Below are 16,586 nucleotides of genomic sequence, written 5' to 3'. Positions count from 1 at the left end.
AAGATATTTGACGTTATTACATCGATTCCTTTGCCCTGAACCTTTATTTTGTGAGCAAAAATGTCTCATTTCCGCTTTCATGCTGATTTCGGCTACCTTCACGTGAGCAGGTTGATACAAGTTTAGTCCGCCCTCTGACGTCACCAGGCCATGATTTTCGCGCGCAAGCTTCTTACTGGGGTCAGCGACAGATCACCAGTCTGTATTGATCTGAAGTAACAGAGTGATCCTTCTAACGCCATCTAAAGTTGTCTATTTATCCAAATCAGCCCTTTCAACTACATCTACACTGCTTTATCTGGAGTGTGACTTTTAGGAAACCTGACACCTGTCCTGTCATCCAGAGTAGCCTACAGAAAACATTTGTGCACACATGCATGCTTATGAATTGAATTGTTTATTCTATTGGTACACAGGCACACACACATGCACACACAGCGTCATCACATATCAAAGTATTACATGGTTACAATCAGTCTCATGGGCAGCAAGATGTCCAGTCCAGGATCCCGTTACAGATGACAAAATTAACAGAATAATCTTAACCCTAATGAATTCCTCATGAATTTTAAAACCCATACTTTGTCGCTTGCTGATCATTTTAATTAACAACATCAAAATATGCAAATATTCACCTCAAGACTGAACTCAATTCAATGACAGGAAGTTTCATGTATGGGTTTCTATCTGCTGCAAAAACAAAACTGCATACACATCTTGTCTTATTGTTTAATTGGAAAACAATGTTACAGTAAAAGTTATAGTAAACCCTGTGACAAGTTGTCACAATCAATCTGCAAGATGATTTACTGATAGGGAATGTGTAACATGAAGAGAAATCTACATCCAGGAAACACTTGCACATGACCAAAAAAAATGTGTGACAGTTCTGAACACTGATTCAAAATCGAAACACATCCAGGATAAAAAGAAATAGAGAGAATCCATGGTTGGAATATACAAGGGCACCATTGGTGGTATGCTGTGTTGGTTGGGGCATCAGTAGTTACATGACTGACATTCATCAGGTCATGCAGACATAGTCAGGGTGTTTTTCCTCTTGGAGTCCCGCCTGGGGAACGGCACAAAGCTCTTCACCTCTTTGAAACATAACCCTAAGGGCAAAAAGAGAAAACCATTTGTTTTTTCCCATGTGAAACTTGTCCAAAACTGAAAAAAATAATTTAAACAGAAAGCCATTGAAAGTATACTGCAATTATTAAAAAGGTCAACTTGTTGCAGTGGTAAAGCATTTGAATGACTTGACAATGATGCTTTTCCACTGTTTATATATACTGTTTATTCACAAGAAGATGAGTTCATAACCTCCTGTTTATAGATTTCTCATATAACAACAAAAAGATGAGAGATGACTATGACCGAACAAGCTAATCACACACAAATACTGCGATATGTAAATGTTAGTTACAGAAGTAGTGTATAAATGTAATTTATCCACACTGTTTCTCCATAAAAGCCATCTGCACATTGGTTGTTTCATGGCAATTTTCTTTCTAATTGATGCGGATTATTGCTTTTCACTTACTCTTCCATTCATCAAGGGACAATGTGGCGTTGTCATGGCTGTCGTCATATGACGCAGGCTCAGGAAAGTCATCTGGGTCTCTTAGGCTGTCGAAGTACGGGTGCTCCAGAGCCAGTTCGGCAGTGGGCCTCTCGTCTCCATCCAGAACCAACATCTTCTCCAGCAGGTCAATACCTGCAAACGGTCAGTGGTGCAGAATAATGTGACAATTTGACTTCCAAACTATAAATGTATAAAACATATTTATTCACATTAGCCATGAGGGAGAAGACTGTTAGGAGATTCAATTCTGTTTACAGTACAAATTAAATATAAAATAAACCCATTTTTTAAAAATCAGCTGCTGCCAGAGACTTAAGAGAGCTTTCTCCTGTTCTACCTGACACTGATTATTTAGGACAGTCATTGCTTTCATAGACAGGGTACAGGGTGAATCATTACAGTATAACATCAATCAGAGACAGAAAGCTGCAGGATTGACATTATACTGCAAGCAAATGACTCAGATGATTAATAATAGAGGACAACCCTGAATGCTGTAGACTAGACTATACTCGTACTGGTTCAATCTAAAGCGTGATTAAAAAATGTTAAAATAAACAGGTGTGGACCAGTTCACTTTCGTAGAACCTGCTGAGGCTGAACTCACCCTTTTCGCTGGCTCTGGGGAACAACGTTGAGAAGTCTTTTCTGGGATAGCGAGGAAGGCCTTTCACATACGTTTTTGCCTGTTTTTTTAGAGAGAAAAGAAAAAAACCATGAACTGTTAACATATTCAGATGATATATTTATGTAAGGGTGTATGTAGAGCTGATGAAATAAGGAAAAGGGCATTCATTAAAAGTCTATGTGCAAAATTGAATGCTTCAGTCAGCGCTAATGAAGATGTCTCTGTGAAATTGAAATAATCATCCAATCATTCCACTTTGCTGAAGTAACAGAAATGCTATATTTGAAGCTAAAAGTGTCAAGAAGCTTAATTAAACCGTGAAGGACTTTCATCAATTATCTGTCCAAATAATGTTACACAATAGTGAGCCATGAGAGAGATTATCATAAGAGATTGGGGTGTTATGATATGTAAGGGTGAAATTTTTTATCAGAAAAAGAAGAAAGAATTCACTGCTTACAAAGATAGAAATATCAATTGAAGCTTTTGATGTGGAGGAATCAAATGAAATGAATACACAAGAAAACTTATGACTGATTGGTAAAGAACCATATTAAGTGTGACCATTATATTCATTGTCCCAGCTGGCAAAGCTTTTAGAATGGCAAAATCTCCAGTATGTTGTTATTGTTGGATGTAATGTATAATACAACCTCTAAGGGCTGCTAGTGGGACTGTTGTTGCTAATGTTATGGGTAGATTTAGTGTACTGTGGTCCAAATGATGATATTTCCACTCTACCTCTGGGAGTAATAACTACATACTTTGGATTTATCTGATTTCTTTTTTAAATCGCAGTAAAACATGGTGAATATTAGCAGCTGATTGCAGTGATCTCTCAACTCAAATCTCAGTCACACTGCAGTTTAATGACATACACCTGTTGTAATTTGCCCTACCTCTGGACTGTCCAGCTTCTGTACGAACTCTGGTCCAGGCACTCCTGTCACTTTCATGATCTGAGTCAGCTGGTCCATGTCTGGTAGTAAAGGGGCTAGAATTAAAGATTTTTAAACATGTCCTGGTGGTTCATTAAGCAATTCTCAAAAGCAGTTCAAAGTAAGGTTGCCAAGAAACTGAGAGCCACAGTGACGTCTGTACTTGCTAGTCCGCGCATTAGGTCCAAAAAATAACTGAAAAGGCAAATATAAAAGATGCAGAAATAGTGTGTAATATAGTGCAACTAAAGCAGCCTGCTATTGCTGCATGTAATGAACTATAATTGCCTTTTGTGTTCCATTTTGTACTGTGTTTAAAGTGGCTCTCATCAAATAAAAATGTCATTGTTTAGTCAAGTGGCTTTCAATCTCCTTTATTATTACAGTGATTGAATGAAGTCATATTTAAACCTTAAATGTGGTAATTTAAGAGCCAAACAGTACATTTGCATTTTTGTATACTGGAACCTATGTCATTATTTTGTATTACACAGGCTTCAAAAGTTAGAAGACACGGGCTGATGAAAGGATACAGTCTTTCCCTTTGAAAAGGGTTTTTCCATTGATCATTTCTGCCATGATACAGCCCACAGACCAGATGTCCACTAGAATAAACACAAAAGGAAAAAAGCATCAGTGAGAATCCAAGAAGCATACACATCCCTAAGAGTGTTTTAAGTTGAGCTCAGTGCACTAAAAATGAGGAAAGGAGGCATTTATATGTCAGAGCAAAGTTCCTGATTCATGATGGAGAGAAGAGCCGACTGTGCTGTTTACGTCAGAGGATACTTGGTGAGTGATACCATCCAATAAAAGATGTAAACATGCCAGAGTTGCTTTCTGTGCTAAATTCCCTTCTGTAGATGCTGTTTACAAAATGAAAAATCACTATCTCCTAAATCCTGGGAAACTGTTTCATAGCAGTGACAGCTCTGTGATTGTGTCTCAGCACTATCAAGCTACTGTCAGACCCATCTGTGTCAACTGCAAACAGATTAAGGGGGAAAAAAAGATTTATTGTAAGAAAGACATGCACCTGCAACAGGATTATAAAAAGTGCTGACCCATAAAATACCACACAAGCCACCAGACGACAAACACCAAACAGTTACAGTTACAGCTACAGCACCGACAGGCTGACGGAGCACTGAGACAACAGAGGTAAGAATATGTAACAGCTACGATTGTCTTGCCAGTCTGGGTGTAGTGCATCCAGTTCAGAATGACCTCAGGCGCCCGGTACCAACGGGTCACCACGTAGCCCGTCATCTCAGCGTCAGTACTGCGAGCCAGTCCGAAGTCCAGGATCTGCACGGGCAGCAAAGAACCTGATCACAACATGAAACATGAACACTGAGTAGACTCTTTCTCCTTCTCTCTTGTTCTCTCTCCCTCTCAACCCCAACAGGTTGAGGCAGATGGCCACCCACTAAGAGCCTGAGGTTACTTCTCGTTAAAAGGGAGTTTTTCCTTTGCCGCTGTCGCCAAGTGCTTGCTCACGTGGGAATGTTGGGTCTCTTTAATTTAAAGTTAAAGAGTACAGTCTAGACCTGCTCTACATGTAAAATGCCTTGAGATGACTTTTGTTGTGACTTGGCACTCTATCTAAATAAAGATTGATTGAATCATTGATTGATAATATTCTCCACAATAGTGTTTGAATATTGATATTTTTACATCCTCAGTGACATTACCTGTAGTACTTGTGTTTCTACATTTTCTGACCCACATTTAAGTAAGACCCATAACAGCAACATCTGTCTTGTTGGGAGCTCCCCTGGGGTCACAGGGTAGGAAGAAAAAAACAATGTGTAAATCCATGCCCTTAGATTCACAATCAGTGCACATGAATTGTGATTCCGAGGGCACGATTTGTTTGCATGTTTTTTTTTTGTTCTATTCGTCATTATTAAATCCCCAGTGAAAGATAATTGGCCAATATTTCAATATCAGATTTTTTTACTCGTCCTTATCAGTATTGGCATCAGCCCCAGAAATCCAGTATCAGTCGGGCTCTATTTGAAACAAAAACAGCTGTGAGTAAATCCATTTCCTGTGTGCTGCTTATCCCGTAGTGCATTCTGTCTCTCCATTACATTCTTCTTTATCCACTAATCCTATCACTTTGCTGCTGAAGCAACCTCATCATTTAAGTTTTGTCATGTTTTTCAAGAGGAATCTTTAGAAGAACAAACCTTCAGTTCACAGTCTTGGTTCACAGCCAAGTTTCCAGGCTTAAGATCCTGCAAGAGAAAATGAGCCGAGTGATGGTTACTTATTGCACATAGTGATTAACAGCTGCGCAGTATCAAAAGTGGGGCTGTGAAGTGCTTTGGTGCTTGTAGTTCCTGTGGTCTAACATGGCTCGGTTGTGTATCTCAGTGTGGGGGTTCTTTTAACAGAGATGCAGCGGTGTGACTCAAATTTAAGCTCAACGTTAGACACACTGAACCATTTCTGTACAGTCATTCACAAAAGACTGTTACGTAATGTATTGGACTATTACTCAGTGTGAATAGCACCATCACTGCTTCAAGAATTTACAATATAATATCAACACTTAAACAGAGGGTTCCTGACCATGCTTTCTTTAGTTTATTGCCAGGTGTCGGTTAAATTGTCAAAACAATGATTTATTATAATAATGATGTCATTTCTGGCAGTATGAGTCTGTATAGACAGTACCACAGAAAGGCTTTTGGGGTTCCAAGAAAAATAAAAAGCAAATATCTGCCTGATATAAAAGTGTTGTAATGATCTAACCCTACTTTGCTTATTACACACACATACACTCGCAGATCATGCCACATGTACTTAAGGGTGTGGCCTAACATCTCTAGACACGCATGCAGACATCAGAGAGGAGTGAACTCATCCTACCTGTTGGGGCAGGGTTTGATCTGACTCAATAACAATGACAATTTAAGTCAACTTTCTCATGTGTTTATGTTGGAATGGGAAGAAGTGCACATTTATAATCTGAGCCAGAGTAGCGTACAGTACAAAGCACAAACCAGTTCCTCAATAATGTCCTGTTCAGGCAAATCATAGGTAAGAAATTCACTCAAAATACATTAATTTTCCACCTAAGCTCTAAAGTCAGCTCTCTACTTTGACAGTTTGACTTGTACTTACCCTGTGGATGATTCCAGCCTTGTGAATGTACTGCAGAAAGGTAGAGAGAGAGCAGGTAGAAGATATTTATACTGCAAACACATCCAAAATGTATATGTTTTGTAGTATTTATTTATTGTATTATATATAATATATTTAATTTCCAGACACCATTTGTTTAACAGCAATAAAGTTAATTCAAATTTAAGCCAAAATACTTATAGGGATGACAATTAATTATATTTTCATAAAGTACATTAATCTATGCTTCTTTACTTTATTCAATTAACTTGTAATGTTTCTAATACTTATAATTATATGTATATACTGAATGCATGTATTCAAAATGCAGTTATTGTATGATATATTAAAATACAGTATAATTCTGATGTGGTGTGATGCATTGGAATGCATTTATTAAAGTTTAATACTATACTATAATAATATACACACTGAAATACTAATGTACTTTTCATGCTCCATGATAAAATTGAAACTTTCTTCCACAGCTCACCCTAAGTCCGCAGAGCATCTGATACACGAGAAACTGGACTTTGTCTTCTGATAGATGACCTCGAACCTTTGACAGGTCAGTAAACATGTAAGGCATTACCAGATAGCTGAGGAAAAAAGAGAAGCAGGGAGAGAAAGAGCAGGTAAAAGGATCAATGGAAATATACTCAGACAGACAGGTAGATGATTACTTTAGCTGAGCAGTCCAAGCATCATAGGAAGCTTCACTGACTAACTAATGCGCAAGAAGAGGCTTTCCTAAGTCATCCCACTGTTATTTTCCACACACTGTTAATGCTGTTATCCATCCCTTTTCATACTGTCATTGAGGGGATTAGAGTCTTTGTGTTTATGTAACTCTCATGTTTATTCTGTATAACCTGCAATAATTTATTCCTCTTTATTGTAATCTCTGAATTTGCTGCTGCAGCACTGAGTGTAATCAAAGATGTTCTCAAACTACAGCTTTCTATGCTATGCTATATAACTATTAAATGGTAAATGGCAAAATAAAGTTTTCTCAGATCTCTGCTTTATGTTTCTTTAAATCACTGATGGGAGATTAGTAAGAACATGACAGAGAACCAGTTTTAAACAATCTTCACTGAAAAGTTCTAGTATCTGTTCTTTAAACAAGTATTTATATTTTTCATGTAAAAATCAACGCTGCACAGGAGTGAATCCTTCAACACCCTGGTTAGTTGCTTACATTATCACCTGTTCTTGATACGTTTATTTTATCATCTAAAGTTCCTTTATCAAGACCTTAACTTCTGACAGATTTTTAGATTTTAGTCTTTATATATTGATGCATCATTAATTACTGTGTCACTCTGCATCATATTATTCTTTACGTCAAACCCTAGCATACACTATATGGCCAAAAGTATGTGGACAATCCTGTTTGGAGCTTTTATTCATGTTCTGGGCTAGATCCATTGGTTACATATAACAGGAACCATAATGCTACAGCATACAATGGTATTCAGACAATAATGCTTCCACTTTTGTAGCAACACTTTTGCATAAGTCCTTCAGTTTTTCAACAACACAATACCTCTGTGCACAAAGCCAGGTCCATAGAGAAATGGTTTTCAGAGTTTGGTATGTAAGAACTTGACTGGTCTGCACAGTGATCTGACCTCAACTCCATCTGACACCTTTGGGATGAATCTGAATACAGACTCACACCGCATCCTGACGAACTCTTGCGCGAAACTGTCCTGATATGCAGCGTGACGATTTTATCCCGAGTATATTCCAAACCAATCAAATTATTAAGGGGCTAGCTAGCTTGTCAAAAGGAAATAGCGTGTACATTTCAACCAATAAGAAGTGTTTAAGGGCAGGACACGGCCGTGAAATTTCATCCAGATAGCGACAGAGCGAGTGATTTTTTGAGGAGTGGGCTTCATCGTTGGACAGGGCGATGTCGCTCGCTGCATGTCAGGAAAGGCTGATTGAAAACTCATGCATTTTAATCACTTTGTCTCGCTTGCGTCGCTGTATGTCAGGATGCGGTGTTAGAGCTCACCCTTATTGGCCAACATCGGTGCCAGACCTCAATAGGCTGAATGGGAGTAAATCCCTGCAGCCAGGTCTTAAAATCTTGTAGAAAGCCTTCCTAGGAGAATGTGGGCTCTTATAGCAGTATGTTGATGCCCATGGTTTGGAATGACATGTCAACATTCACATGTGTGTGTAATATTTGAGCATCCACATATTTTTGGCCATAGTATGAGTACGACATGACAGATAGACCTTGCTTCGTACATTTCCACATTTTTCGTCACATACCCATAGGATAAGCAAATGACCCAATACATCTCCCTACTTGTACAGACTTTCAACATTATGAGGGCAGGATGCATATCAGTCCATAACTGTTAAAGCCAAGAAAGTAGTTTCCAGTCTGTGAAGTGGAACCAATGCCGAAGTACTTTAAATCTACAGTTTCTAATGGTCAGCAGGGGGCGACTCCACTGGCTCCAAAAATTAGTGGTTGTATGGAAGTCTATGAGAAAATGATCCTGCTTCTCACTTTATTACCTTAGTAAACACTTACCTACTGAGTTTTTGTTGTTAATCACTAGTTTCAAGTCTTCTTCAATACATTGTGATGTTCATTTTGTAAATTATGGTCTCATCTAAAGTAAAATAGACGATAACGCAGGTACAAGGCTTATACATATATTCAAGGCGTGACTACCTTGTGATTGACAAGTTGCTACTAGCTCTTGGGTTAGCTCCACCCTCTCGTCTAAATATGGTCACTTTTGGCTCCAAAAAACAAAGATGGCGACAGTCAAATTTCCAAACTCAAGGCTTCAAAAACGGCAATCCACAAACCAACTGGTGATGTCACAGTGATTACATCTAGTCTATGAATAAAACCAACCTAACAGACCTCAATAAATGTATGAACGGAGTTATCAAATATGCTCCTGGCAGAAAGGTGAGAAGAGAATGTAGGCTAAATACGATTTGCTCTCATCACTCTGGAGACTGACCTACTGTTCAACCTGAAAAACACAAAACAATCCCTGTCCCCAATGGCTCTGCAGTCCTGTAGGCTGTGTTCCTACAGGTGAATGCTACACCTGCAGATCATCAGAGGTGTTGCATGCCTCTGCCTGAGGGGCTTTTTAATAAGCCAAACAATACTCACAAGTCCTGAAAGTCATCAAGGCCCGAGGCAGGTGTAAACACATCAAGAAGTCCTATCACCTGGTTGGAATGAAAGACTTAGGTTACGAATACAGAGATATGGGAGCAGAGTTGTGTGGCTCATATTAACTCATCTTAACATTTAGAGCATAGTGTCATGTCTGAAATCCACAATGGTTATACAGTTTAAAGAGTGTTAAAAAAAAAAAAACCCAGTCTGTTAAAGGAAGTAGTGGATGTGTGTGGGTTAAAAAGTACTCACATTTTCATGCTTCATGTGTTTGAGCAGTCTGAGTTCCCGGTAGGCCCTCTTAGCAAAGATTTCTGACTGGAAGGGCCTGTGGAGCTTCTTGATAGCCACTTTCTCTTTAGTCTTCTCATTTGTTACTGAACTGTAAAGATATAACAAGTAAGCTTTGCAGTCTGAGCCGACATGTGCCTGCTAGTTTCACAATGATTTATCTTTTTTTCTCCCTCTTTTGAAGTCATAACTGTAAGAAAATGACAGGATGGTCTATTTTGAGGTTTCACATTCACTAAGAACTCAAATAATAAACTCATATGCAACAGCAAAGATGTTCTAAGATGGAGGTACTGTATATGAAACTCATTGTCATGCTGAGTGGGGGTCTGTGGTTTTATTGAGTATGAACATCACAATGTTTGGCAACGGGTGACGTGCATGATTGCAGTGATCTGCAGGGCACCGAATCGTAGGAGGGAAGGCTTGTTAGGCTATTTGGAGCCACATCCACCAACACATATTACACATATCACTTTTGCATAATGTTTTGGATGACGCTGATGAACTAATGTAGTAATTACAGTCAGTAACATGCCAGACAAAGAAGTACCACAAGTATGCTGTACTTTATTCTCACAGAGTTATGAAACTGCTGATCATGTTTCTGTTTAACATTTCCTTGGTTGCAATCTCCCAGTGGTTTATCAGAGATGTGCAGTTTGGTAGTGGTGGTGGTCTTGGTGGCGTGATTGCAGTTCATCAGGTGGTGCATCTTTTAAAGGTCAGACATTGTAAGCTTCAACAGAATAGACCATACTGTAACTACTCCCACACCATAAATGCTTAAAACCCTGGCAACCATAATCAGCCATTCTCTACAGCTCTGGCAATAGGAGCATCTTCCTCTTTTCCTGAATAAAGACATCTCAGATTATGTCATCAAGCATCTGTGCAGTGACATTACAATCTTACACCATTCATGGTTATACGATCTGCAAAAATGTATGTTATATAGTGTGATGAAATTTAAGTAATTAAGTGGAGTTTGACTGTGACTGACCAGTGTGGGTGTGGTCTGCCTCAGTAATGAGATAAAAGCTCAGCAGTGGCAGGGCTCCAAGGTCATTTCCTTAATATTACTTTGGAAATTTGAGAGAATGTAATAATATGATGAGGAGTTTACATTCTATAATTATACACATATTACACATGTTGGGTTCTTAAGGCTGATAATGATATATCTCTTGTTAAATATCCCATAATTTGACTTGACTCGAATCAAATTAAACTAAAAAGGAATTTAGTATTCTCCTTGAGATTTACACACAAATTAGACTAATGTGGGAAGATTAAATGTTACATGTTTATTTGAATACTCCTGGAGTGCAGTAAAACATATTACAGAGTTTAGTTGGTAGCTTGTAAAAAGTCTCTTAGGTCTGTGGAGCTCTGCTGGGGGAACTTTGACTCACTTCAATATTTCTAAATCCTGGCTACAGCCCCAAGTGCTGCTTACAAATCCAAGAGTGTTTGTATGATGGCAGAGCTGTCTTCTTAATGTCAACTGCAGACACATATTTCAACTTCTGATCCCATCTGAATTTCATGGGCCTCCTTTTCAGAGGACGTTTGAATTTTTTTACATACTCTAATGGGATATAAGCAAGCATAATTCAGTATGTCTCACGTTACAAATGTCCTGTATCATATATCACCAAACTTGCAGCAGTAGAGGAACTAAACACTGATTTTACTTATGCAGTCTGATGGATAAACAACATGGCAGCTGTAAAACAAAAGTGTTAAAGCATGCTGCCACTGACTTGTATATCCTAAAATAGCTTAATCCCAGTTCTCGGCTAGATATCTTTGTAAATGTAGGCGCACACAATAGGCAAAAATAAACAATATAATATATATGTAAGTATTTATATAAGTATTATGTAATATGCACATGATCTATACCTATGGCTTCTACTGTGTAAGTACAGTAGCTTGTATGTGCATATAAAAAAATCAAAGTGGCCATCTTTACAACTGGCATTTTAACATAGTTATATCTGCACTATAACCATATAGATAAATGCATAGATGGTAGGTGGCATGATGAGGGTCAACGTGTTGACATATACTGTCATGAGGTGACAGTGTTATGAACTTGTGATTGATTTAGCTGTCTGCGATGTTGACAGTGTGTTGGTGTAGATTACAGGATATAAATCGGGCCCACCTCAGGCTACTCATGTAGCTAACGTTAATCAGTGCTGGGTTGATATTCACACACGCGCGCGCGCACACACACACACACACGGTCCAGGCAGTCCCAGCTACGACACACACACTTGATACAGCTTCCAGTAAATGAGACTTACCACACAGAGCCGTACGCTCCGGTTCCTATCTGTCGGAGCCGTGTGTATTTCTCCGGGACTTCCCACACCGTGCTGTTGATCTCCTCACGGTGGAAATGTGCCTGAACCTCCATGATGAAGAGGAGCAGGCGACGCCAGAGAAAAAAAACACACACACTTCTCCTCCCCTCTACTGTACGCCTGTCACTTCCACGGAAAGTGAAGTAAAACACTGCTCCGAGACCAAACAATGTATCCTATGTACGACTTCCGTTACGGGTTTTCAAAATAACGTCTTTAAAACGTTATATGCGTGGGAGTGAGATCAAAGTGCACACGTTTCAAGACGGATGTTAAACACCCTGCTTGGAATAATAATTTGTGTCTGATATGGTTTTTCCTTTTTTTAAAAAAAGAGGAAAAAACACAAACAAACAAAAAAACAACAACAAAAAAAACACACAACTTGTAGAACTTTTGAATGTCTTGTTAAAATCCTTAAAAAGACATTTCCTCCTTCTTCCTCATTAAACATTCAGAATCGATGAATAGAAAATAGATATTGTTAATTTCAGGAGTTAGTAACTGCTGGATACAAGATGTGTTTGCCCTGGTCTTACTCCTGTCTACTTGACTGATAATATTGGTCTTGCATTATGACATTTCTGGGTTGAAATAGTGATCTATCCAATCAGAGCCTCAGGGGGACTAACAATTAGACAGGGGCGGGTCTAAGGTGCTCATGTTCATGAAAGTTAATTATAATATCTTGGTGAAAGGTCTTTTTCAGAGTCTGGTTGTGCTTAAGGTGTACCATAATCAGTCCCCCCCCCCCCCCCCCCCCCGATAATTGCATTTTGTTTTAATGGTTATAAATCAGTTTTTTCGCAGGGATCATTCAGGAGATATCAGTTTGGAAAAGACACACCATTTTATTTTAAGGAATGGGTGGACAAGAGAGGATGTCTAAATGTTAAGGTTTTAGTTTAAATTGTAATTTATGCTCACTAGTGCAGGGTAATGATTCAGATATTCTGTTTTACAGTAAGTAGAAGTCATATGAGGTAATTTCATTGGGACTTTAATTTTAAGACATTTTAAGGATATTTTCTTTTTTCATGAAACAGAACCTTATTTTGGAGGCAGTAGTTCCGGTGTGACGTGTCCCCGGTGAGCTTGTTATAACAACACAGTGAGCTACAGTCACTCTGTTCGTGTAGATAACGTGTTAAGCAGCCTGGAGGACTATACTCAACATGTTGTCTCGTACTCTTCCCAATTCGTAGAAAAACACTTCAACACAAAAAGCTTAATCCACCGTGTGGAAAACAACCAAACGGTATAAACACTGTTCAAATCATCAGATCCCAGTGTGAAAAATCAGACAGCTTGCCTGCTGAAACATGTCAATATGACTCGATTTTGCTCCCGCCTACACATAGTAGGTGTAACTTGTCATGAATAATTGCTGTACATTGCCAGAAGTTAATGAATCATGACAGCCTACTGCAAGACATTCACATTTACAGACATGAACAAAAAAACACGTATACTAAGCCCACTGATTTTGACTTTGTACACAAACATAGATTTATTCTCAAAATAATAAATGAGCCATCTCTAGTATGAACCCTTTTTCAGTTATACTACACTGTTTTTTTAAAGTGTTATGACATGAAAAAAACAACACTAAAAAAAAGACTAATGTCATTCTTAGCCTTGGGTACAAGCACTAAACATTTGTGTAAATCATCAGTTCCTTTTGACTGCAAGGAAACCCACAAGACTGTTCACATACTTGTGCTGCTCCATTGGCAGTCGATAAAAGACTGACCTTGTACGTTCACTGTTTGTGTTTTTCTTCCCATCTGGATGAGCATGCTGTTACATGACACAGGGTAGCTCTCTCTTATCACAGCGGCAATAATCTTCATCATTTTCTACTGAATTTCTGGGGAGCTGTGTATGTGTCTGTCATAGCAAGCTCCATATCAACCCTGTGCTTTTTTCCTATTAGTGCATGTATTATTATCTGTGAAAATCAGAAATCCAAATGCTTTTTTACTAAATCTCACACATGTATGTTCAGAGGGTTGCCTAAAACTTGACAATCTTGAGTTATGTAATGGAAGTTATACTGTATGAATAAATATGATATATTTTGTCAGATCAGATGGGAACTCAATATTCAGAAGTGTATATGTTATACTGTATATGTGTGTGTTTTGCAGGTGAGGGCAATGTGAAATTGAATGGATAATGGAATGGGTTTTTTTACTATCAAAATTGTAATTGTCTCTTATGTTAGTCTTGCATCATTTCTTGGTGAAGGTACTATTAGAAGTTATTTTATTCAGTAGGAGAAAATGGCCCACATAAAATCTAATCAAATATTTATATAGTAAAACATGTAAGTGAGTGAATTACATCTAATATGTGTTGGTAATAATCATTGGTATTCATCTGTAATGTCTCTTAGGGATTCGAGGCTATGCAGCTCTCATATTTTGGAGACAGAATTTGAAATGAAAAAGGGATGAGGTGACTGTGAAGTCAGAATTTTTACTGCTGGATGGGACACAATGACCATAATATATCTGTGGAGGAGGCTGAAAGGCTTATGGATCAATACCAGTGACTCAGCCGTTACTTAGCCAGCTGCTGAACTTTCTGGCTTTCACTTTCCATCCTCCTCTGTTTTGGAAAGAAAGCATCTCACCAATGCGGCTTCAAATCCTAATCCTAAAATGTAAACCAGTTTCTGTTTAGTCTTGTGATTAGCAAAGTAGACAATCCCTGAGGACGAAGAAACCATTAATAAACCATCTGACAAAATAAACTCAAGGTCCACTTACCAACCATGCTGTCAACCATGTTGCAGCCTTTATCAGCGGGTCAAATTTGCTCAGCTGAACAATAAAGTATTCTTGAGATGCAACTGAAAGCTCGGAAAATAGGTAGTAAGTGGATTTAAAGTTGGCTACTATTTACTCAGGTAACTAGTGCTGAAGAGTGGCTGAACTGGTATACACAAGTTCCCATGTTGCTGAGCAGGTTTTGACTCTACAACAATGGTTTATGTTGAACCTAAGATTAAACTTAACAGGAGTTGAATGTTGAACAGGCCAATATGCAGCCTTGTTAGTACTGGAGATTTGAGCTAAATGCTAATGTCTGAATGATGATGTTTAGCAGATATAATGTTTACAGTGTTCACCGTCATAAATTAGCTCATTAGCTTATTAACATTAGCACACAACACAAAGTATAGTTGAGTCTGATGGGGAGGCATTAAATAAAAAGTATCTCATTCTGTCCTGACGCCAGTGCTGTAGGGAAAGTTAGGTGATCACCAAAGAGATTACATTTAATTTTGAGTGGGACACTAAATTTCATGACAGCTCATCCATTTCATGTGAACCTCATAGTGGCGCTGGTTAACAGATCCTGCCTTTGCTGCATTCTTATGAAAACTGATTTTTCCTTTTGCATCTACTTGAGGAGAACTTGTCCCAGGCTGTATAATGTGAAAAATGATCAATGTCACTTTCTGATAAGGCACCATTTGTAAAGGCTTTAAAAGATGTAATGGCTTTATTAATAGTTAATAAATCATATTTAATAACATTGTAGAGATGAGTTAAGCCAGTGCCCCTATCACTGTTGTTGTTTTTATTTACTGAGGTGAAGATGGTATGATTGATATTGTGGCAGGTAGGAAGTGGAAGAGGCTAACTGGATGTGCCAGAGGGGCATCAGCCTTTCAGGAGGTTATTTAATTTGTTTCAGGAGTCCAAATTTAGTCTTTCTTGGTTTGAGAGTTACTAAAAAGTGTCTTGATTTAAATTTTTGTTGATATTAAGGTTTGTGATATAGAGAAATTATGTTGTGAAAAATTACAATATTTTGCTTTACACACTTGGTGTTCTTGAGCCTGGTCCCTGATGATTCAAGTATGCATCAGCTGCTACAACAGACTGACCCCCACCCACCCCTCTCAAAACCACCCACTATACAGCCCCTCCACAACAGCCCTGCAATTACATGATGCTGTCAGGCTAAACTGTATAGGATCTTGAAGCAGCATTTGCCCCCAAGGTGCAGTGTAGAGGCAACTTGGAGCGTGTATATACCAGGCATCACTACAACCACTGCCTCATTCACGGGTCAGACGGAAATGTAGCTCATGGTCCATCGCCCACACCACACCAGCCAACCCTGATTTCAAGAACCACATGCTTCACACTTCAATACGTGTGATATATGACGGGTTCTTAGTACTCAACAGGCAGGCTTTCCATCATGCTGTGGTTTTCAAGTATCCATTAAAGGTGACTTTTGTTATATTGAGAGGGGGGGCTGGTGAGGCTGACGCCAGTCCTCTGGTCTGATGCATCTAGTGAAGACAACTTTCCTTTACCCCTGCCTCCAGGACTATATGCAATGCACATTCTTCTTTTTTTTTTCTTTTTCTTCTTCAACTTCTTCTTCTCTTATGTGTCTTGGGTATTCCTGGGGCACCTGAGCATCACAGTCAACAAAT

General features: G+C 38.7%; 1 protein-coding gene across 2 annotated transcripts; it reads right to left on the bottom strand.

The window, feature by feature from the left end:
* Positions 1-715: 715 nt before the first annotated feature.
* Positions 716-12,384, bottom strand: mapk13 (mitogen-activated protein kinase 13). 2 transcript variants are annotated; one of them, XR_008321212.1, is made up of 13 exons: positions 12,065-12,384; positions 9,711-9,840; positions 9,450-9,508; positions 6,783-6,888; positions 6,290-6,319; positions 5,350-5,397; positions 4,348-4,462; positions 3,688-3,759; positions 3,116-3,195; positions 2,196-2,274; positions 1,547-1,720; positions 956-1,115; positions 716-924 (listed from the first exon to the last, which is right to left on the bottom strand). XR_008321212.1 is itself a non-coding variant. In XM_053317262.1 (12 exons), the coding sequence occupies exons 1-12, from the start codon at positions 12,175-12,177 to the stop codon at positions 1,030-1,032; spliced, it is 1,092 nt and encodes a 363-aa protein (XP_053173237.1). In that variant the 5' UTR covers positions 12,178-12,384; the 3' UTR covers positions 716-1,029. The 2 variants fall into 2 exon arrangements, 1 of the variants encoding a protein (XP_053173237.1); XM_053317262.1 differs by having other exon boundaries at positions 716-1,115.
* Positions 12,385-16,586: the final 4,202 nt, after the last annotated feature.

The sequence above is a fragment of the Scomber japonicus genome, chromosome 4 (genome assembly GCF_027409825.1).
Source record: "Scomber japonicus isolate fScoJap1 chromosome 4, fScoJap1.pri, whole genome shotgun sequence".
NCBI classification, from domain to species: Eukaryota; Metazoa; Chordata; class Actinopteri; order Scombriformes; family Scombridae; genus Scomber; species Scomber japonicus.
This window is presented reverse-complemented; position numbering and strand designations above follow the sequence as displayed.